General features: G+C 38.1%; 1 protein-coding gene across 1 annotated transcript; it reads right to left on the minus strand.

The window, feature by feature from the left end:
- Positions 1–2,523: 2,523 nt before the first annotated feature.
- LOC117301255 (uncharacterized WD repeat-containing protein alr3466-like) lies at positions 2,524–23,584 on the minus strand. Its single transcript, XM_033785127.1, has 22 exons — positions 23,510–23,584; positions 22,391–22,521; positions 21,447–21,537; positions 20,885–20,972; positions 20,174–20,270; positions 19,335–19,443; positions 18,583–18,654; positions 16,564–16,632; positions 15,464–15,647; positions 14,658–14,754; positions 13,515–13,613; positions 13,170–13,260; positions 10,903–11,059; positions 10,601–10,700; positions 9,850–10,007; positions 9,004–9,129; positions 8,092–8,144; positions 7,216–7,314; positions 6,271–6,454; positions 5,181–5,293; positions 3,667–3,760; positions 2,524–3,174 (listed from the first exon to the last, which is right to left on the minus strand). Exons 2-22 carry the CDS (start codon positions 22,491–22,493, stop codon positions 3,016–3,018), a joined length of 2,343 nt encoding a protein of 780 aa, XP_033641018.1. The 5' UTR covers positions 22,494–22,521; positions 23,510–23,584; the 3' UTR covers positions 2,524–3,015.
- Between the last annotated feature and the right edge of the window lie 844 nt (positions 23,585–24,428).

Below are 24,428 nucleotides of genomic sequence, written 5' to 3' on the forward strand. Positions count from 1 at the left end.
GACGTTCACCCAGGAGGAGACGATAGGTATCACCCTCGACTGACCACAATTCTTCCCGACCATGGCTTAATTTTATATAATTTGTTTAAGTTTGCACCGGGGATACTGAATATGTATCTTGGTTTCACCGTTACAACGATTTGGATTATTGTTATTATTAAAGGTCGTGGGTTCCGGACTCCCACCCGAGATCACAGGACACGGGGAAAGTACTGAGTGAACTGCAAAACCAAAATTAATATTCATAGCTTAGTTATTTACGACTGCTATCGGTGCAAAGTTAACTGGTGGTTACTAAAATATTGTATGCAGATTATGTGTATTTATATGCATACACTTTAATACTTCTGTAGGAAAGAAAGTCACCCAAAAGAAGGTTTAGTCATTTCACTTTATATTTATTACCCAGATTATACTTGCAGCAGGTTAAAGATAATGTCAGCAAATAGTCAGAGGTTTTTGTAAAAAAACAAATGTAGTTAAATCATGTCTACCAATCAAGGTCAGAGTCGCTGCTAAAAAAAACCTCTAGGGACTATAGGGTCCGAACTACAGGATCTGAATTTGAAGAGATAAGTTGAAATTATGGCATGTTCACCTTTTAGTAAACTGTGGGGCTTCGAGTCTCTATGGGTTGTAGGCACAGTATCCTCAGCACAATAAAAAACAAAACAGAAGCAGAAGCAAAGGTAGGAAACACAGCTGTTAGCAACATTTGCTATTTACAATTACATGTAAATTATTTACAAACACAGGAACAATAACATGTTTTTTTTATATAATCTGGAATAATATAAATTTAAGTACACAGAAATATTTCAACTTGAATATATAATGTATGAATGAATGCTTAAAAGTATATTAGATCATAATCATTACAATGACATGAAGGTGGGATATTATGGAATGCTGAATTTAAATGTACAATTTTATTGGGTGGGCTGCACTTGCCAGGTACTCCAACGCAACTTGTGTACAAGTCAACTGTAACTTCACGACTTCCAACTGAATTATAGCACGCCACCAAATAGCTTGACCCGGATTTTTTATTGTTTTATTTAAATGCAGTCGACAACAACGTCCACTATGGTGGGACGGCTACTACGTCCTCAGCGAAAACTAGGGGTCGTTTTTACAAATTTTGAATTTGCAAACCCCAAACTTTATAATTATGTGGAGTACCTGATTAACACCACGGCTGTTTTATGGTTCACACCACGGCTGTTTTATGGTTAACACCACGGCTGTTTATGGTTAACACTACGGCTGTTTTATGGAACAGCTAAAAGCACCATTTTCTCGTCTTTGTCTGTATAGAAACTCTGCAACAACATATTTACAATTATTTAACATATTAATAATAATTACACAGATACATTGTAGATATTATCATTATTTTTTGCAAGCAGCAGTTAATTAAAATTAAGTGTGCTTGGTTAAAGGAACACGTTGCCTTGGATCGGTCGAGTTGGTCTTTGAAAAGCGTTCTGTAACCGTTTGTTATAAAGTCGATATGGTTAGAAAGATGTTGTAAAAGTAGAATACAATGATCTACACAAACATGCCTCGAAATTGCATGGTTTTCGTTTTACCTCGTCGACTAACACGGTCGGCCACTTATGGGAGTCAAATTGTTGACTCCCATAAATGGCCGACTGTGTTAGTTCGCGACGTAAAATGAAAACCGTGCAATTTTGTGTGATACTTGTGTGGATAATTGTATTCTACTTTTACAACATCTTTCTAACCATATGCATTTCATAACAAACGGTTTCAAACGCTTTTCTTAGACCAACTCTTCCGATCCAAGGCAACGTGTTCCTCTAAATGTCTTCTTCCAAAAAGGTCAGAAAAACTTGTCTTCTTAATCTAAAATGTATCAATAAGCATTTTGTGTAAACAAAATTCATTTGGACGGAATGTGTTAAAAAAATGTACACCTTTTACTCACAAAGACCTATACTACAGAAGTGCCATTTATTATGTCAGCACCTTTTATTCTATTGCAAAAAGGTGTGGTGTTCTTTGCGTTCTTTTTAAAATTGCATGAGTTGATGGTTATTTTTTTATTTACATAAATTTACATATATATCGCCTTTAATCTGTCCAATCTGTGTCAGTATGTTTTGGTTTGGTTTTCTCTAGGAAAACTGTCCCTGCAGCATTTACACGTGAACAAATTCAATTTTAAACATCAGATCAAAACCGTTTTAATGGCACCGGACACCTTTGGTAATTGTCAAAGACGAGTATTCTCACATGGGGTATCCATTTCTACCTCCATGGGGTATCCCAACATATGCATGAAATAACCAATCAGTGAAAATTTGGGCTCAATTGGTCATCGAGGTTGCAAGAGAATAATGAAAGAATAAAACACACTCTCTGCACAAAGTTGTGTGCTTCTAGATGCCAGAAAAAGGCTTCAGGCCTGAAGTCTCTGATTAGATTCAAATATTTGAGTGATAACTTACCTCTTTCAAAAAAATTACTTTTACTTCAAAGGGAGCCAATTCTCTGCTTTGCTCGTTACCAAGAAAGTTTTTATGCTAACAATTATTTTCAGTAATTAACAACAGTGTCCAGTGCCTTTAATCCACATATCAGCAAGCATACCATTCTATCTAATGGGCTCATGATAGTTTCATAACAGATTTTCTCTATTTTGAGGGGTGAGGATGGGATAAGGGGAGAGGGGTGAGTTAGGTTCAAGCCAGGTCTTCATCGTCGATGAGGTAGTTTGGATTATTAGCGCTGAATCCAGCAACGCTTTCTTGTTTCAAAAAGTGGATGACATTTTTCTTTACAGATTTTTTCTATTTTGAGTGATGGAGGGGTGACAGAAGGAAAAAACGGGGGAGTTGGGTTTATGCCATGTCTTCATCTTCGGTGAGGTAGTTTGGATTGTTAGCACTGAATCCAGCGATACTCTCTAGTTTCTAAAGGGCGGATGACATTTTTCTTACAGATTTTCTCTATTTTGAGGGCTGGAGGGGAGGGAGGTGGGAAGTGGGTTCATGCCAGGTCTTCATCTTCGATGAGGTAGTTTGGATTATTAGCGCTGAATCCAGCGATACTCTCTCGTTTTTCTTCCATCTTGAGGCGCTTCTTGCGAGCCACCGGCTTGAAGGCGTTCCAGACGCGCAGACTTCCGTCCCACGAGCCCGACACGTACTGCAAGACAAAAAACATAAACTCGGTTGACTCTTGCTATAATAAAATTGCTGGGACTGGCCAAGTTACCTTTTTAAAATAGGACTATTGTTATAAGAGCAAACAATAGTTGAATGGCAAGACTTTTCGACCCTAGCAGAATCTTTCTCAAAGGCTAATAATGACAACGTCGTCATTGAGAAAGATTCTGCTAGGGTCGAAAGATTCTACTAGGGTCGAAGTGTCCGGCCATTAACTATTGTTTATATTTCTCGTCCCATTTGGTTGGAAAGTTCTTTGCAACAACTGATTATATTTTCTTGTTAAAAGAGGGCAGGAAAACAAAGACAAACAAATTAGAAAATGAAATTCAACACTTGAGAATGTACTCTTTGTGAGCAGAACCTCCTTATATAAGATATATAAGTGCTCTTTATTAGGAGATTTGCACAAATAAAATGATGAGTGAAGATCGAACGCTATTTCTGCCCTAGCCTGGAATCCAACCCATACCTGATTTCTCTCTGGTAGATGAATGATACAACGAATGGAGTCTGAGTGTCCAACGTTAGTTTGTACCAGCTTGTAGGTGTCAGGATCATAAACTCTAAAAGAAAAGAAAAAAACATTGAAAAGTTATTGAATCAATATGGAAAGGTTTGCGGTAACACCATGTAATGACTATCTCTATTCTCCAGAAGATGATCAGAGCATACTGATCGAAACGTCGAGTTGAAACCAACGGTTCTTTTCAGAACCACCCCAACTCATTAGAGATAGTCATTACATGGTGTTACTGCAAACCTTTCTATATCGTATTTCCACCATGGAAAGTTTCAAATCCTATTTATGGAATCGAGTTTGACTAACCATTATAAATATCTGCGATGCTAGGCCCACCTACTTTGGCTTTATGTTCAGCGCCATGTATCCTTTGGCAATTTGGCACTTTATAATACAGTTATTTATTGTTGATTTATTTCCTCGAAAACATCCAAAATTGGAGAAGATAAAAAGTTACATACAAAAAAGGATTGACCTACATGTAATTATAACATATTTTTTAAAAGACATTTCAAGCTTCTGAATCATAATTTTTCAGATTTTCCAAAGACCAAAATCGGAAATCAAACTTAAGTACGAAGAGTGTCATGCCTGAAATAACAATTAATATATCTATGTACTTTGACTGTTTGAATTATTTACCACCAAAAGAAGACACTCAGCTGAGCAGATCATATTAATTTTACTACATTTAATTGCATTATACAATCATTTATTTCAAAGTAATGCAAATTTTCTGTTCTTGGGGGGGGGGGGCGGAGGATGAGAAACTATCACGCACAAACATCTTTTGCACAGTATTAAATTTTCTGTGGCACAAAAAAAAAAAAAAAAAAAAAAAAAGGAAAATCACGCCCAGGGCAGCTGGGCATTTAGAATACTTTCATGAAAAAAAATAAAACCCTGTCCGAAAGAAAATAAACAAATTAATATACAAGTAATATCAAAACGCGAAGTTATGAAGAAAATACACAACGCAGATAGAGCTACACAAAGAAAGTCTGAAATTACACATTGTGTTCAATCATCATGAAATGAGCACCACTGCAAAAAAAATAAAAAATAACAATATTAAAATAAAATAAAAACGATTCCTAAAAACAAAAGCAATACATTGCCTCTAAAGGCACTGAACACGTTTGGTAAATGTCTTCTCACTAGGTGTATCCAAACATTATGCATAAAATAACAAACCCTTCTGAAAATTTGGGCTGAATTGGTCATCGAATTTGCAAGAGAATAATTAAAGAAACCACACCCTTGCTGCATTACTTTGTGTGCTTACAGTTGCACAATAAAATACTTCAGCCGAGGGAGTTGTTTCTCACAGTGTTGTATACTATCAACAGCTCTCCATCGCTTGTTTCCAAGCAATTTTTATGGTACAGTAACACTTATTTTGAGTGATTAACAATAGTGTCCAGTGTCTTTTGTATTAAAGACTCCTTGATGAATGTACTCACTTGATTGTGTTTTGGACACCAGCCACTATGCAGCTATTATATGCATCAATGCAGAGCGCTGTAACCGATCCATGGGCGGCCAGGACTTGCAAACATGTCATGCCATCACCACTCTGCACATAAGAAAAAACAACTGAATATTTCAAAGTGAAAAATTGTTTTATTTTAGCTTTTGTGCTGTGAGGACAGTTTTTTAATAAACTATTTTATCTATTTTGAATATCCGAAGGGCAAAAAGCTTACTACTTTAGGAAATCAAGCTTTTTATCCAGCAGCACCTCATCTATGAAACAACTTGCCATCTCATATTCGTTTACTGCATTCTCTCAAAGTCTTTTCAAATCACACCTTCAAACTTTCCTTTCTAAGAAAGCCTTTATTAATGTGCACTAATTAATGTCAGTGAGTTTTGTATCTGTCGATTTTTTGTTTTTATTTGATTGTGAGCTTTTTAAATGCTTTCTTGTTCCAATGTTGCATGTTTTTTCAGCTCTTTATTGTTTTATGGTGTTCTGTTATGCGCCCTCGAACAGGCTGGTCTTGGAGAGAGCTCAATACAAAACCAATAAATTATTATTATTATTTTCTATAGCTATCTATCATGATAAACATGCAAGGGTGGTCAGGTTGGCTTAAGGCCGGTTTATAGTCGGTCGCGCGATGGTTGTGCGATGGAAATCTTGCGCGCGATCCCTAGACTGAGGCCTTAAAAACTGTGTCTTTTTATGATTTCGCATCAAGATTTCCATCACGCGACCGACTAAAAACCGGCCTTTAGTGGTATCTTTCCCTGCCTTCCCCAACTAGGGCCCTGGTTTTGAATCACGCCAGGGAACTATGTAGATTGGGTTTTCAGTCCCTACCTGACTGCGGGGGTTTTGCGTGAAAATAATTCTGTATGGTTTCCCTCCCACATGTAAAACTGAAACTTCCTTCTTAGTCTCTTTCCAACAAAGTGATTAAGTTCGCTTTTCTGAACGCCTGTGCTTCAAAATCAGATTAACATGCCGGTTTACCCGGGAAGTGGTATTATTAAAAAGAGCTCACCTTGCGTCTCATAAAACCCAAATAACAGAACTGTGCCACTCACCCAAACACGAATTGTTCCATCTTCAGAGGCAGTGATCCAATTTCGTCTTGTCCTGGACCATTTGACCTGAGTGATCTCACCATCATGACCTTGTAAGGTATTGGTGAGACGCATCTTGCTACCATCCGGATCAAAGCTACGGATGTAAACCATCTTGTCGCTAGACGCGTAGGCAAACTCATTTCTAAAGACGGAAAAAATAATTTATTAAATAAATCATGTTGTACGAGATGTTAAATTTGCATTGGGGATAACAAATATTAACTTTGATTTTTACCCATACACCGAAGTGTGTAAGCACTGTATACTCAGTACTTTCCCGAGTCCTGTGAAAAAATATCACAGGCATGTTACTCGGGTGGGATTCGAACCCACGACCCTTGCAATTCTAGAGCAGTGTCTTACCAACTAGACTACCGACATCGCCCGGTAGCTAGAGGCAGTTTGAATCCTATGTTTTGGCAGCGGGTACCGCAATGATATACAAAATGTTAAATTTGCATCGGGGATAAAGAATATTAACGTTGGTTTTTACCCATACACCGATGTGGGTTAGCGCTGTATACTCGTTTTTGTATAATAATTGCTTTTACCATTACACCTATGTGTACAAAGCTTTGTATACTCAGGTGTTTTGTGAAAAAAATGCAAATTGATTTTTTTTCACAGATCTCAGGAAAATAATGAATATATATATCGATGAATTGGGTAAGAACAAAATTTAAGCTTCAGAGATTGAAAAAGAAAGAACGAAAAAATTTCTCATAAAATAATTGCAATTGAAAATGACCCAAAAATATATCGACAAATAGGACAATATGCTATTTGTTTAAAAATAAACAGTTGCTGTGAGTTAATACTAAAAACAAAAACGAATTCAAGTGAAAATATATACTCAGAAACAAAGAAAAATTACAAATAGAAATATTTACAAATAAGTCTAACCTTTGACTACTGTAGTCCATGTCAATGACAATACCATCACACGCCAACTCCTGGACTTCAAAAGAATCCGGCGATGTGTTCCGAAATGTATCACAAAGCCTGACGACAAACACAGATAAGAAAAGATAATCAATTCAATTCACTTGGACATTGATTTCCATATGCATTTCCATCTTTACGGAAAATGTAAGGAAAAGAATGAACATTAAAGGAACACGTTACCTTGGATTGGTCGAGTTGGTCTTTGAAAAGCGTTTGTAACTGTTGGTTATAAAAGGCATATGGTTAGAAAGATGTTGTAAAAGAAGAATACAATGATCTACACAAATATGCCTCGAAATTGCGTGGTTTTCTTTTTACCTCGTCCAATAACACGGTCGGCCATTTATGGGAGTCAAAATTTTGACTCCCATAAATGACCGACCGTGATAGTTCGCGACGTAAAAAGAAAACCATGCAATTTCGAGTGATACTTGTGTGATTCATTATACTCTACTTTTACAACATCTTTCTAACCATATGCATTTCATAACAAACGGTTTCAAACGCTTTTCATAGACCAACTCGTCCGATCCAAGGCAACGTGTTCCTTTAAACCAAAGACATTGTAAGAATTGATATTTTTATTTGTTAATGAAATGGATTAGGAGCAAACCAATATGGGGTAAAAGGGAAGCATATATTGAAATGCCCAAGCAACAAACAAACAAATATCGCCAACGTAATTTAAATGACAATAAGGAATTATGCAGAATGACAAAATCATTGTGATCTAATTTTAAAGACATGATAGTAGAATAGAGAGATGAGAGACTGGTGGAACGACAGACAGAAATATTAAAAACCAAATATCAACACAGACGTAGCAAAACTCACTTTCCAGTTTCCAAATTCCATATGCAAATTCTTCTGTCCCATCCGGAGCTCAACTGTAAACAAAAAAATGTGATTAATTCAGGGATACACCAAACATTTCTTGTAAAAAAGCAAAGGACACCTCATAAGTGAACTTCATCGCTGTAACTCGCAAGCCGAAGGAAACCTGTAAACAACAGTGCTTGCTACATGTATGGTGGCATGGTTGGCTTGTGCGTAAAGCGCTCGCCGCTCACCAAGGTGACCCCGGTTCGATTCCCGGCCAGGGCCATATGTGGGTTGAGTTGTGCGTTGGTTCTCTGCTGTGCCACGAGGGTTTTCCAGACTATCCTGTTTTCCTCCCTCTTGAAAAATCAAACACTTTCGATCTTGGTTGTGCTCCGTGGTCATAATGGGTTGATGTGGCCGGCTGCCAAAGGCGCCCTTGCATGCCTGCTTCTCGAACACGTTGTAGCCGCATCCTTCGCAATTCAGCTCTTAGCTGTGAGTAAGGATGATTAGCCCCCCAATTTATTATGTATGTGAACCAGGAACACCTGGGTTAACCGCTACTCTTCAACTACAAGTGCTCTGTTTTCTTTTACATGCATTACCAATCCTAGTACACAGGACCTACGTAAGTCCCATCCAAAGGATGAAGCAATAAAGCAATTGTAGTAAAGTATCTTGCTGGAGGATACAAGTGCCACGGCCAGGATTCAAACCCACACTCTGCTTATCAGAAACACCAGAGTTTGAGTTCGGTGCTCTTAACCTCTCGGCTACGAACACTATGAATGAATGGTTTCAAATGGTTGGTCACCTCAATGGAACATATAACAAGATTATAGAGGAATAATAAGTACTGAAGCTCAGTTCTTATTCTACATCAACAATTGATTTTAAAAAAAAATAAAAAAATATTTGACTTACTAAATACGTGGTGTCATAGCCGCTCTCTCCTCCAATCAGGGTCAAGCATGTCACACAGCTACTGTGGCCAATCAGAACATTCTTACAGATGAAACCTGCCACTCGATTGGTCACAGAGTCCTGAGCCTTCAAAAACAAATGTTGTCATTGGTCAAACTATTGGTTTAAACTGTTTGTTGTAACAAGAACATTACCATTATCAAACATGGACACTGCCAATAAAGTCGATTTCCCTTGTGGTTTATTACTTGAGATTTGAAATAAGAAGTCGCAAGAATACAAGTGGGGACAGGGGAAGATGCAAAATCTTCTCTCAAATTCACGTTACAAGCACAGGACACTATTGGTAATAACCCAAAATAATTTTTAAACATAAAAGATGAAAACTTACTTGGTAATGAGCAATGGACAGCAATTCATAGTGAGAAACAGCCCCCTTTGAAGTAATGTAGTTTTTGTGAAAGAGGTAATTTCTCACACAAATGGTATCTGAAAGCACACAAATTTGTGCAACAAGTGTGTTTTTTTCTTTCATTATTCTCTTGCAACTTCGATGACCAATTCAGCCCAAAAGTTATACAGGTTCGTTATACACCAAGTGAGGATACTGGTCTTTGACAATAGACCGATCCATTAAGCTCCGCCCCATTGCATATTGACCAATCACAACGCAACGAAGGTCCGACAAAAAGTCAGACATGCGTGCGGGTATGCTTGGCCCACGCGGCAGAGTTGTGCAGAAAGGCATTGGAGAGGCTAACATGGTCTTGCTCACACATGCGTCGTGAGCAGAGCCTAATGGATCGGTCTATTACCGAACGTGTCTAGTGCCTTTAATAGACTTACTTGATTGTCCATCATGCCTGTCTGATGGAGTCCACTATCAGCCAGTAGCTCTGAGTCATCGTTGAGTAGCACAGCGTACTTCTTAACAAGCTCTGGCATTCCCATTGGTTTCATATTCTGTAGAGCGTTGACTGCAGCATCATCAAACCCCCAAACATCTATCATGAAATAATAATAATAATGATAATAAATACCTAAATAAACAAACAAAAAATTACATAAATTAAGTAATTAACTAAACAGAATAGTAAATAAACAAGAAAAAGAAAAAAGAAAAAACAAATCTGATGACGTGAGGGCAAATAGAGAGAACAATATGAAGTTAATCTAGGGAAGAACACAAGAAAACAACTCAACAAAAGGACCAAACAATACTATGCGGGTCAGGGATAACAGAAGTAAACCAAACTACTGATGCTTGAAAGTATGTTGTCCCACATATAATAAAACAGGAAAACTGGAGAAAATAAACTTGACAATATAAAGAGGGAAAGGAAGAAGATCAAGTTCCCATACATGCATGCTCCCGTGTCAAACCGGAGAGAAGAGAAGCATTTATAGTCAAGTGTCCTGCTCAAGGACAGAGGTTAATGTCATGACCGAGATTCAAACCCACAACCCAATGACTCAGCAGCCAGAACTTGAGTTTGATGCAATAAACCGCTCAGCCACAACACGCAACAGTAAAGAAGGTAAAACCGGACAGCGCAAAATATTTTGACATAAGAAGAAGGTTTGAGTTGGCACTTACAAATGTTGCCATCTTCCGATCCGAGCAAGAGTAGATCAAGATCCTCAGCAAAAGTTGCTTTAAGAAGAGCTGGCTGATAATGTTTCTGGTGGTCTGTAGGCTGCAGATACAAAGTAATGGTTTGACAAAAAAAACAATGTTTAATTTTAATCTGTGAAATACTTGTTCCCCCCCCCCCAATTTTTTTTTTTTTTAAATTTTCCTCTTTTCCATTCTATTTCATGTGCCTATTCTCCTGTATTCTACCCTTCAGTAACCATAAGACATTTTTTGCAAAAATAAACCATTTTATGAAAATCTACCTTATTATCTGGTTTGTTAAGGGTGTAATGGCTGCCGACTTGCGTGCTGACGTTACGAACCACTGAGCTGATTTGAATGGGCTGGCACGGTTCCTTCTTCAAGTTCATTACTTGAGCTAACTTGTTCTTAGCCTCAGCCAACAGAAACGTTTCTTTGCTGTGGAGAGATTGTCAAGGGATTTCATTTCAACAGTTACTTACATGTACACAGATAAAAATGCAAAGTACAAACACAAAGAATGCTAAAGAAAACATAAACATACTCATAGAAGAGAAAACAACAAAAGTAGCACCCCTTATGGATTACAAAAAAAGTTAACTAAATTATTATCAAGTTAATCTCCTGACGCCACAATTTAAGAATTAGACAATATAAAAGGACATTATTGACATTAAAGGCACTGGACACTATTGGTAATTACTCAAAATAATTATTAGCATAAAGCCTTTGGTAACAAGTAATGGGGAGCTGTTGATAGTATAAAACATTGTGAGAAACAGCTCCCTCTGAAGTAACGTAGTTTTCGAGAAAGAAGTAATTTTCGACAAATTTGATTTCGAGACCTCAGACTGAGAATTTGAGGTCTCGAAATCAAGCATCTGAAAGCACACAACTTTGTGTGACAACAGTGGTTTTTTCTTTCATTATTATCTCGCAACTTCAATGACCAATTGAGCTCAAATTTTCACAGGTTTGTTATTTTATGCATATGTTGAGATACACCAAGTGAGAAGACTGGTCTTTGACAATTACCAATAGTGTCCAGTGTCTTTAATAACACATGGCTTTAATACCTTTTAAAAATATGAGAACAAAACATGTAATTAAAACTATAAAAGTTCATATTGGCATTTTAAAATACAAACTTGGTAAAAGAGAGATTCTGGTAATTAACAATGTAAAAAACACTATTAATTATATAGTGGGAGTAAAAACATTCAGCAAGGTATTTGTATGGGCAATGGGCATGGCGACAATGTTAAACAGTTTTGGTCAAGGGAACTTCCTGGCCAGGGACTGGTGAGAGCTAGAGGGGCGAGTGGGTGTGTTACATGTATGCTGTGGGTGCTAGGTGTCTCTTGGTCTGGGTGTCTTATTGTATTGGTGACCTATGGGCTGGGTGTCTCTTGGTCTAGGTGTCTTATCGTATTGGTGACCTATGGGCTGGGTGTCTCTTGGTCTGAGTGTCTTATCGTATTGGTGACCTATGGGCTGGGTGTCTCTTGGTCTGGGTGTCTTATCGTATTGGTGACCTATGGGCTGGGTGTCTTTTGGTCTGGGTGTCTTATCGTATTGGTGACCTATGGACTGGGTGTCTCTTGGTCTGGGTGTCTTATTGTATTGGTGACCTATGGGCTGGGTGTCTCTTGGTCTGGGTGTCTTATCGTATTGGTGACCTATGGGCTGGGTGTCTTTTGGTCTGGGTGTCTTATCGTATTGGTGACCTATGGGCTGGGTGTCTTTTCTGTCTGGGTGTCTTATCGTATTGGTGACCAATGGACTGGGTGTCTCTTGGTCTGAATGTCTTATCGTATTGGTGACCTATGGACTGGGTGTCTCTTGGTCTGAATGTCTTATCGTATTGGTGACCTATGGGCTGGGTGTCTTTTGGTCTGGGTGTCTTATCGTATTGGTGACCTATGGGCTGGGTGTCTCTTGGTCTGAATGTCTTATCGTATTGGTGACCTATGGACTGGGTGTCTCTTGGTCTGAATGTCTTATCGTATTGGTGACCTATGGGCTGGGTGTCTCTTGGTCTGAATGTCTTATCGTATTGGTGACCTATGGGCTGGGTGTCTTTTGGTCTGGGTGTCTTATCGTATTGGTGACCTATGGGCTGGGTGTCTTTTGGTCTGGGTGTCTTATCGTATTGGTGACCAATGGACTGGGTGTCTCTTGGTCTGAATGTCTTATCGTATTGGTGACCTATGGACTGGGTGTCTCTTGGTCTGAATGTCTTATCGTATTGGTGACCTATGGGCTGGGTGTCTTTTGGTCTGGGTGTCTTATCGTATTGGTGACCTATGGGCTGGGTGTCTCTTGGTCTGAATGTCTTATCGTATTGGTGACCTATGGGCTGGTTGTCTCTTGGTCTTAATGTCTTATCGTATTGGTGACCTATGGGCTGGGTGTCTTTTGGTCTGGGTGTCTTATCGTATTGGTGACCTATGGGCTGGGTGTCTTTTGGTCTGAGTGACCTATGGTCTGATGGTCATTTTATTTTATTTTGTTTGTCATCAAATGAAACTTGAAGAACCAAACTCACCTGTACATGAAGTGGTTAGACTGGAGTCTTTCCCATTTATTAGCTTGGCCGTCACTCCCACCATCAAAAATCAGAATTGGAACCTTGCGAGCTGAAATATTTTCATGACATGGTTTTGTAACTCATTTCTCAAAAAGTACAGCACCTCAGCAAGTAATATTTTAAGGGAAGCTTTCTACTATCATTATCTTCAAACTGTGTAAGTTTAGTGTAAATCTGTGGACAATGTGTTTTTTGTCCTACAAACTTTAACCCCCAGAACTTGAATTCAATGTTCCAAATCACTCTGCCCTAACACCCCAGAGAAACAAACAGTAAGACATACAAACAAACAAACAGACTTACTGTATGTCAGACACTCCACAGCATGCTTGCATTTCAGCGCCGTGATGCAACCAGAAGGATTGTACTTCCACATCATCAAATGTCTACGACTTGTACTTGCTGAAATGAGAATGAGTAGGATTTGAAACTTTGCATGGTTGAAATACGATATAGTAAAGTTTACTGTATTCACCATGTAATGATAAACTCTAAATGAGTAGGATTTGAAACTTTGCATGGTTGAAATACGATATAGAAAGGTTTGCTGTATTCACCATGTAATGATAATCTCTAAATGAGTAGGATTTGAAACCTTGCATGGTTGAAATACGATATAGTAAAGTTTACTGTATTCACCATGTAATGATAAACTCTAAATGAGTAGGATTTGAAACTTTGCATGGTTGAAATACGATATAGTAAAGTTTACTGTATTCACCATGTAATGATAAACTCTAAATGAGTAGGATTTGAAACTTTGCATGGTTGAAATACCATATAGTAAGGTTTGCTGTATTCACCATGTAATGATAATCTCTTAATGAGTAGGATTTGAAACTTTGCATGGTGGAAATACGATATAGTAAGGTTTGCGGTAACACCATGTCATGATAAACTCTAAATGAGTAGGATTTGAAACTTTGCATGGTGGAAATTCGGTATAGTGAGGTTTGCAGTAACACGTTGTAGTGATAATCTCTAAATGAGTTGGGGTGGTTCTGAAATCAAACGTTGGTTTCATTTCAACATAAGGCAGCATGCAGCATCAGAGTTCAACATTCTCCAGAAAACGATCAGAGCATACTGATCAAAACATCAACTTGAAACCAACGGTTCATTTCAGAACCACCACTACTCATTTAGAGAATATCATTACATGGTGTTACCGCAAATCCTTTCTATATGAACCAAGAATACAAAAGTGTCAACACTTAAAAGTTTCATATAACTTGTGTCAAATGTAAATTTTGTCAAATAAAGTTTTTCCTTGTGATTTTTGCAAAAGATACAAGTGTAACCAAGTTATAAAGAGCATACAGACTGTATTGTATTATACGCTTTATAAGAACCGTTTATTACTATTATTATTATAAAACATACTATGTCACTATAAAGTGCTTAACTATTTATTGTAAGGAACCTTTAGACATCCCGTCCTCTTACCGATGACTTCGTTGATTTCTGGAATATATTTCAAGATGTGCAGATGATATTTCTCGTTTTCTTCTTCCTCCTGAAATGTCCCGATGAAATCTGTCACCTGAATAATTAAAAATACGTACAAGAGACACTGTCATTGTATTCCACGAAAATTTTGTGAACAATTTAGTGTTAACTTTTTGTTACAACAGATACAAACAGTTATGTTTTTTTTTCTGTTGGATTTAGTAGACTGGTGGTTTATTTAAAAGATACAAGTTCAACCAAGATTAAAAAATAGAATAAATGGAAAACATTACAAAGATGAAATCTGTCACCTGAAATATTAAAGAGGGTAAAGCAAGTGATACTTTTCTTTGAGTTCACAACAACGTTTTCTGAGAATGGAAGTGTGAAAATAAAGGAGATACATTTTCAATATTGGATTTAGTATTGTTGTAATGTGCGATTGCACCACGTGATGAGGTTAAGCAGTAAACCAGTCAGGCGTGACCGGGGCGTGCACCAAGCAAGCCCTGGCCACGCCAGTCGTACTCCTGAAACCATCCTGTGTGCCTGTGTGTCTCCTTAGAGCTCCTCTCAACCCCCAGGCTTCAGAGCGGTGCGACTCACCTATCCGGTAAACATTCCCCAAATGTTGCTATAGGATAACCATATAGCACCATTCACAACAGTATTATACAGTGATCTATGTAAAATATACAACTTTTACAAGCCTAACCAAGGAGAAACAAAGACAAATACTACTGACTTTCGAACAAGATTCGTTTAAAAGATAACAGAGAAAAGTAGACACAAAGACTACATACGTTTTCACCGGACTTGGGATCGTACAAGGTAGCCGTTGGCAATCCACTGGCAACCCATAGCGTCTTATTCTTTGGTGAGTAGCATAAGTCTGTTATCGTTGACACAAAACCGTCCAGGCGATGGGTTAGTTTGCCGTCCTGAGACCAGATCTTAACGACCTTGTCAAATGATCCGGTGACGAGCCTATAAAAGGGGAGGAAGTTAGTGTCACAGGTGAATGAGGGGTCATGTTTGAATTATCAATTAAAGGGACATGTTGCCTTGGATTGGTCGAGTTGGTCTATAAAAAGCAATTGAAACCGTTGTTATGAAATGTATATGGTTGGAAAGATGTTTTAGAAGTAGAATACAATGATCCACACAAACATGCCTCGAAACTGTGTGGTTTTCTTTTTACTTTGCGAACTAACATGGTCGGCCATTTTATGGAGTCAAAAACTTGACTCCACAAAATGGCATGCCGTGTTTGATCACGACGTATAAGGAAAACCACGCAATTTCGAGGCACGTTTGTGTGGATCATTATATTTAAAACATCTTTCCAACCTAATGCATTTTATAACAAACGGTTTTCAAATGCTTTTCATGGACCAACTCGACCGATCCAAGGCAACGTGTCCCTTTAAGTTGTTAACAAGCTCATTTCCACTTTAATTTGTTTAAATTTTAATCACTTGACAAGTTTATCCGCAAAATAGTTCTTGACTTTCGGCAGACATTTTATTAACAGAATGATTTTGGGCTACCATACCTGAGCAAGCATGTAGAGTGGATTGGCCACAGGCCTAATTAAAAAAAAGGTGTATACCGGCACATTGTATTTAAACAAGTGCCCAATTTCATAGAGCTGCTTAAGCAAAAGATATTGCTTAAGACAATTCTGCTCAGTAACAATAACCAGGATACCAGTCACAGATGCTACAAGTGAAATACTATTATAGCTGGTAACCATTTTCTGGTAAGAATAACTTTGCTTTGCTTAGCTATGTTTTTGTGTTTTTTAAGAGGCTACAATGTATAAGCAAGAAGCACGTTGTGAGAAAAAATGATGCCCCTCGGAACAAAGTCTAATTTAAAAAGAGTATTTTGATGTTCTTACAATGTGTTATTCTCTGTATCTTTGACCAGAGCCAGGCAGGATATTCCAGCATCATGGGCTTTAGGATTACTGTCAAGATGAAAAAACAGGAGTAAGAAGTCAACAACAAATTCATGACGCACACTTAATTAAACCTCACAGTGTTGGATCAATAGCAAAATAAATCAGTGTTCAATAGTAATTAGGCTTGGCCAGCCAGTGATTTGATATCATAACGGTGATGAATTTACAAAGCACATCAACCCTCCTACAGTGTCTAGTCAATGATAGTTGAACTTGACTAGACAGAGTTTGTGCTAACAGGAGCAGGGAATTACATGCTTACGTCAAGCCATTTCCAAGAAATAAAGGCATTCTTTGCATACACATCAGCTAGGGCAGAAATGCAGTGCTTGCCCTGTAAGCGGAGAATGGAGATCATAAGCGCAAATTGCAGCGGGTAAGCAGAGCCATGAATCAGGACCTTGGGTCTGCTTACCATTATCAGTGCTTACACCAGCAGGAAATTCCGCGCTTAAACAGCTACCTGAGCGGAATGTTTTCAACAGAAATGGTGATTTTACTTGTTTATAATGCACTTGTTCACCATTTTAATGTAATTTTGATATGTGTACACTTCTGAACTTTTCGTAATTATCGAGTAAAAAATCAAGCCCCTAACTAAAGGTTTTTTGAAAAACTAAAAACACTTCTGCCGTTGAGAGCGGGCGTCAAAGGACAATGCCGCTGACGTCATTTGTGGGAGTTTGCTTTGTTATACATCCACGCTGCAACAAAGCAGCTTTATCTACTTATGACGTTTTGAGAATTATTACGTAAGGGGGCTTTTCGCAAATCTCGCAGAAAAGCTCTGGACAAGGGCATACAAAATGATTGTTTTTTTTACACAATTGAAACCTATTTATAATCATATGACTCGATTTCCTTATTCATCGAAAACATTTTAAGTGGAATTCACCAAAGTTCACGACTTGACATTTTCGTTCAAGCAGGTCTTTAAGTGAAACGAATTTCACAGGTTTTGGCTGGGAATTTTAGCTTGTGCACGTGTGTACTCCGCGTATAGCAAAGTAGGGCAGAAATTCTAAACTTGCCTTGTAATCAAAGAATGGTGATCAACACATAAATCAGTCAAACTGCTCAGTAATTATTGTTTTACATCGTTGCTTGGGTAATATGTAGATAAACATTATTTTATTGGTGCAGCTTACAACAAACACAAAAGTGGTGGGAAAAAGACATTTCATTGATAGACTTACTGTCATGACACGATGAGATCCAAAGATGCAATTATGAAGAAATAAAAAATATGAAATGCAGTACAATGTTATGAATAGAAACATGCAGTGAAGATATGGGAATGAAGTTTGGCACAATTGAACAATCAACAAAATTTTAACACCATTAATTTTGTTATAATCATCACATAATATGCAGACAAATAGTAACATTAAAGTTGTTTTTGCAGAATTTTTTTTTAAATTGCTGCTTGCGTAAAAATATATGGAAAATGGTATTAATTTTTATTTTAAAGAAATGGTTATACTATGCGTACATAAGTAAGGAAATTATTAAAGACAATGGACACTATTGGTAGTTGTCAAAGACCAGTCTTTTCACTTGGTGTATCTCAACATGAACCAAAATAACAAACCTGTGAAAACTTGAGCTCAATTGGTCATCAAAGTTGCGAGATAATAATGAAAGAAACAACACCCTTGTCACACAAAATTGTGTGCGTTTAGATGGTTGATTTCGAGACCTCAATTTCTAAATCTGAGGTCTTGAAATCATATTCGTGGAAAATTACTTCTTTCTCGAAAACTACGTCACTATGTTTCTCAGAATCTTTTTTACTATCAACCTCTCCCCATAACTTGTTACCAAGTAAAGTTTTATGCTAATGATTATTTTGAGTAATTACCAATAGTGTCCAGCGCTGCCTTTAAGGAAGGATAATTTGTTTCCCTTCTCATATTATTATTTTTTTTATTTGGGGGGGGGGATGGGGTCACTTACCAGAAGACTGGATTTAGTCCTTTGTTTCCAGGGTAGGATGACGAGTCATAGATAATCAACTTGCAGTCAAACCTTTTGCATAAGATAAAATACAAATTGTAGGCCTAATTAACTTTTTCAGTGAGACAATTACAGCATCAAAGAAAAACAAAAAACTTTTAGTCAGAGATTCATGTCGACAGGCTTATTTTGCTTGCAGCAATCAACATAAACAAAAAATGGTCAGTGATATGATACTCTCTCAAAAAAATCAATTATTTGATCAAAACGAGCAACACTAATAGGGTTTAATAGATGTTAAATTGGCATGATGGCATCGGGATAAAGAATTTTAATTTTGTTTTTTACTCATACACCGATGTCTGTTAGCACAGTATACTCAGTACTTTCCCGAGTCTTGTGAAAAAATATCACAGGCATGTTACTCGGGTGGGATTCGAACCCATGACCCTTGCAATTCTAGAGCAGTGTCTTACCAACTAGACCACCGAGATGGCTGGTAATTATAGGCAATTTGAATCCTATGTTTTGGCAGCGGGTACCACAACGATTTGGGCAGACTAAAAATCAACATTTGAATATAAACAAAAGACCGCCGGATTTGTCCTGTCTTGAGTTTACTGAAGGCCCAATGCTAAAATCACTGATGGGCCTTCAGTCTAGTGTAAATCACCAGCCCCTGCACTGAGCTTCTTTTTTAGTCTGTTCCCTGTATGTCTGTTCTCAAAATAGTAGGTATTTTGTATACTAACCCTGCTGAGAAGACACGAGACTCCAGACATACGATACACTTAACAATGTCTGTATGCTCTCTCGAGATAAATGGATCTTCAAGTTGAATAATGCTGCTCTTTTCTCTCTCTGCAGAACAAAATAATTACATGAAATAAGCAAATTTGATGAATATACTGGCAAAATCGTTGTTTGGGGGTACTAGTCATAAGCCATTGTCCAATACCTGTCATGTAATTAGGGTTTCCGGCCGGTATGCTTGGTTTTTGAAAGGGCAAGGGCACCACGGTATTTTCTCCACGGTAAAGGCCAACCCATGAGGAAATTGTAAATTCCTACCGGAGCATTTCAAGGGCACCAAGGCAATGACCTATGTTGCCTCCGTGAAGTATCAGGTTTCTCGGGCCCGGATCACACCCCAAGTTTCTGATACATCTTGGGACGTGGCAGCCAGGAGTTTACGACAGTATAAAAGTGTGTGAATAGATTCTGAGGAACGGTTATAATAATAATAATAATGGACGGCACTTATATACCACTTCACACAACAGTCCCGAAGCGCTTTACAAAAATTAATGAGTAAACAGGTAAGTTTTCAGCAGATGTTTGAAAATGTTCTCGTTCGGAGCAGTTCTGATGTTGTGCGGTAAGTTGTTCCAGAGTGAGTTTGAAGAATATAGGAACGAGTGGTGGCCATAAGACTTTGTGCGAGTGATGTATGGGACTAGTTGAGAGCTGGAGCGGAGGGTACGATGAGGCACATATGGATGAAGGAGATCTTGAAGATAGTGAGGTGCGGATTGGTGAAGAGATTTGTATGCCAGCAAGAGAAGTTTGAATTCTATGCGTTATAACTTACTGTCATCCAGGCTGTAGACTTTGATGCTTCCATTCAAGCCGCACACAAGCTGGTGCCTTCGTGTGTTCAATGCCATGCAGTAAACAGGAGAACCAATCTACACACAAATTACAGAGTGTTTATACATGTACATTTGTAAGTTTCCTAACAAATAATCCACAGTTACTACGAATGAGAACAGTTGCCATCACAGTGCTTTTTGGTCAAATGGCAATACACCGATTCATTAGGCTCCGCCCACGGCGCACTAGTGAGCAAGAACTCGTGAGCCTCTCCGATGCCATTCTGCACAACTCTGCCGCGCGCGCCAAGCATACGCGCACGCATGATGGAGTTTATAGTATCAGACTTTTGATTGTGCAATGGGTTGTGATTTGTCAATACGCAATGGGACAGAGCTTAATGGATCGGTCTATTAACGGTTGCAAATGATTGGTCAAATCACTGATAAATGATTGTTTCGGTGCAACAAGGGTATATACTCCTGAATTAGACAATGCAATTATGGATCAAACGCACAGTCTGATAATCAGAAACACCAGACCTTGTGTCAAGTGCTCTCAACCACTCAGCCACAACTTGCCACAGTTTAATTGTTTGGATGATCTTCCTGTCAAGGGAACTCTGAACACTCCCACATGGGGATACAAACACCAAGCTGGCAACAACCAATTTGATGTCAAAGGTCATGTCTTCTATTATTAGACCTACCTTGATTCTGTCAAAGACGCCACCTCCAGACGACCAAGCGATGATCAATCCGTCGTTGGATGAGGAGAACATCACCTTTCCATCATGCCTTAAACAAAAAACGGGATTCAAACGTTACTCTAGAAACAGTAATCACAGGTCTGGAATTTCATTTTTTGAGAGGGCAAGGCCGATTTCTTTTTGCAAAAGGGAACTCCCATTGACAAATCTAACGGTCAATGGGAAACATTTGGAGAAGCACATAGTTTCCCGTGCCTTCAAACAAACGGGAGCAAAAGTAACAGGTCATCAGAAGCGGGCTTGGAATGAAAACCATTTGCCAGGCTAGGGAGGGGAGATTGAGGGGAGGGATCTTGTCTTATATGTCACAGGTTTTCAACAAAATTAGTCCTTGATAACCTGTGACATAAGATAAGCTTTGAGAAAAGATTTGAATGCTGTGGTACAAAGACAAGATCTAAGATTAAGTGGTAGAGAGTTCGAGATACGTGGCACAGCTGAAAAAAAAAGACCTGTCACCCAAAAGTGTTGCAACTTGGGTTCATTTTAGTTGACCACTTACCAATAAAGAAAATCTGTCACCCAGCCTTGATGTTCATAAGTCGTCAGAACCAACTTTGACCCCTCAGCTTCCCATGTTTTAATAACTCCATCTTCAAGGGAAAAAACCACAAGTTATTATTTTTCAGTTCGCGAATACTGAGGCCAGAGATTCAGTTGGTAGCCGCTGTCACCTCACTAAACCTAGATGGATTTGACGTTCTTGATGAGATGGTTGTTGCTACTTTCTCCACGAGAATACACTGTATTCAGGTTACCCTTTCAAAGGTGACTTTTATTGTATCTTTGTTGATAAATTTGCTTATAAATAAAACACTAGCATTAAAAGACACTGGACACTCGTTAATTGTCAAAAACTAGCCTACACAGTCGGTGTATCTCAACATAAGCATAAAATAACAAAACTGTGAAAATTTGAGCTCAATCGGTCGTCGAAGTTGCAAGATAATACTGAAAGGAAAAAAACACCATTGTCACGCGAAGTTGTGTGCTTTCAGATGCTTGCTTCGAGACCTCAAATTCTAAATCCGAGGTCTCGAAATCAAATTCGTTGAAAATTACTTTTTTTCTCAAAAACTACATTACTTCAGAGAGAGACATTTCTCACAATGTTTGATACAACCAACCTTCCCCATTACTCGTTACCAAGAAAGGTTTCATGCTAATAATTATTTGGAGTCAGTAGTTACCAATAGTGTCCACTGCCTTTAAATAAAAAACCTTTGGGCCTTGTCACATGAGGCAACTTTTGTAGGCAACTTTGAGGCAAATAACTTTACAGTGCATGCTAAAGGACCACTTTTGTAGCACAGTTTGAGTAATCTTTTTAACAATGTCTTATGATTCCCAAGCAAATTATGAGAAGATTCAAATGTGAATGGAATCCTTTCTTTGAGAACTGGTTGCCTGTATATTTCCTTTTCGTTGACTTTCAGGACAAAGTACCTTCGAATCCTGCCAGGATTTCCCGCCTCATCGGATGGTAACCAACGGCCGTAACGGAACGATGATGCGTGTCCTTAATGACAGCTTGCTTCTCCATCGCCATCTTGATGGGTTGCTGTAGCAGTTTCAAGCTTAATTCAGAGAAAGAAAGCAACATATTTTAGGCAAAACAAAAAAAATACCAGTTTTCCAAAAAGAACTGAGGATGAGGGACTATTTTTTTTTTCAAGATTGGTGGTAGCGTATTCCAAATTAAACAGGCCACCAATTTTTGTTGCTGTGATCGGGTCAGGACAATCCAATAATGCAATTCCCTTCCACTCTTTTTTATCATTCTATTATTAGATATAGGCCCCTACCCTATTTTATTTAGTTTTATTTAAAATAAATATTTGCACAGCAGACAATGTCACTATTTATTATAATTATGAATTATATCAGCAACTCTAAATTCAACATGTTCATCAAGTAATGGAATGCTTTGTTTGTTTATAAATTATAAATCTCTGATATTTATATTACAATTTATGACCTCTTGAGTCAGACACGTCAGACAGAGGTAAATAATTTGTAAATAAAACAAATACTAACAATGATATTGACAGCCTCCCGAAGTCAATGCAATTTATTCTCCCCTTTTTCTATACTGAATGAATCTACCACTACCACATCAAGCAAACTTAGGATAATTTCAACACATGTTACACAACGATCTCGTTGTAACTAAATCAAGTAAAACTTAACTAAAATTAAAAGAGATCAACACACAATTGAAGTTGGGGAAAAGTTTCCGTATGGCGCTCCACTTTTTCATTCGATATGAAATAATAAAGTATCTAATTTACCTCAATGAGATATCCCTTTTTGTAAAAATGAGTTAACAGATGGTGGCGCCATACGAAAAGTTATCCGAAGTGGAAATATTTCATAAAAATCTCAAATTCACCACAACAGCCATTAGCCTTAGTGATTGTCATTATGATTATCGACGGTGCGTTTTCCCTTTTGACTGTCAGATCAATTACCCTACTGCAGTTGACAAGTATAACCTCCCTGACATCACACAAATCACAAGGTTAATTTAATAATTAGGTTAGGATGAAATTTAAAAATAATTACCTTATTTTTTATCCAATTCCAAGTCCACAGCTACCATGGCTACGCTCCTTTTTCAGCCCGTGTCATCAAATGAAAGATGTGTACACACAACAACCAATCACTGTACGTATAATCCATGCAGTACAGGGATGGAGCGCTCTGCCAACCGCTAATGTTATCTGCTGCCACCAAGCGAAGCTTTTTGGGGAGGGGCGGGGTAAGCGCAAAGTTTAAAATCACCGTCCCATATCCCACGCATTCTCAACAACAGGCCAATAAAGCTAAACATTAATTACTGATATCCCACCGTTAAATAAATGACAAACTCCTTGTCACTATTAAAAGCTAATCGTTTTTCAGTCAATCATAGCTGCTCAGTTAAAAAATGTCTAGCAACACCACATAAAACAAAAATTAAAAAGCGAAATTGGGGCTCTTGCCGACCGCTAAAGTTATCTGCTGCCACCAAGCGAAGCTTTTCGCGGTGGAGGGCGGGGTAAGTTTAAAACACACGTGTACACAGGCCTAACGGTTAAGATTTTTAGGGGTTAGGGTTTCAGGGTTGGGGTTTGGCGTTATGAGTTAGGGTTTTTATGGTGAGGGATGACTTTGTTTTAAGCCGCTGGCACCAAATCCCAACCCACACCACCGTGTTCGAATGGCTCTACTAATCTGTTCAAAGGTATACAACATTGGCTAGACAAAATCAATGGTGTTCAATGGTATAAAAAAAAATCAAATTTTGTATCTTTTTACGGACAAACACAATTATTATATTGAATTGAATGAATTGATATCACAAAATTAATGAAGGGCAAGAACAATGGTGTTCACTGGTAAACCATCACCAATGCAGAGATACCAATAGGCCAGCTATATGGGAGATATTCCAAAAAAGTAAAAAAATGTCAAGCAACACCACATTGAAGAAAAAAAAACG

This window comes from Asterias rubens, chromosome 17 (genome assembly GCF_902459465.1).
Source record: "Asterias rubens chromosome 17, eAstRub1.3, whole genome shotgun sequence".
Taxonomy (NCBI): domain Eukaryota; kingdom Metazoa; phylum Echinodermata; class Asteroidea; order Forcipulatida; family Asteriidae; genus Asterias; species Asterias rubens.

What these genes read in the sequence shown, in the direction of transcription:
- LOC117301255 (XM_033785127.1), bottom strand. Translation starts at nt 22,493, where the DNA reads ATGGCGATGGAGAAGCAAGCTGTCATTAAGGACACGCATCATCGTTCC. An exon ending in ATCGGAAGATGGCAACATTT is followed by an intron (nt 10,008 to 10,600) that starts GTAAGTGCCAAC and finishes ATTTCATGATAG; the next exon opens with ATGTTTGGGGGTTTGATGAT. An exon ending in TGGAATTTGGAAACTGGAAA is followed by an intron (nt 7,315 to 8,091) that starts GTGAGTTTTGCT and finishes GTTTGTCGTCAG; the next exon opens with GCTTTGTGATACATTTCGGA.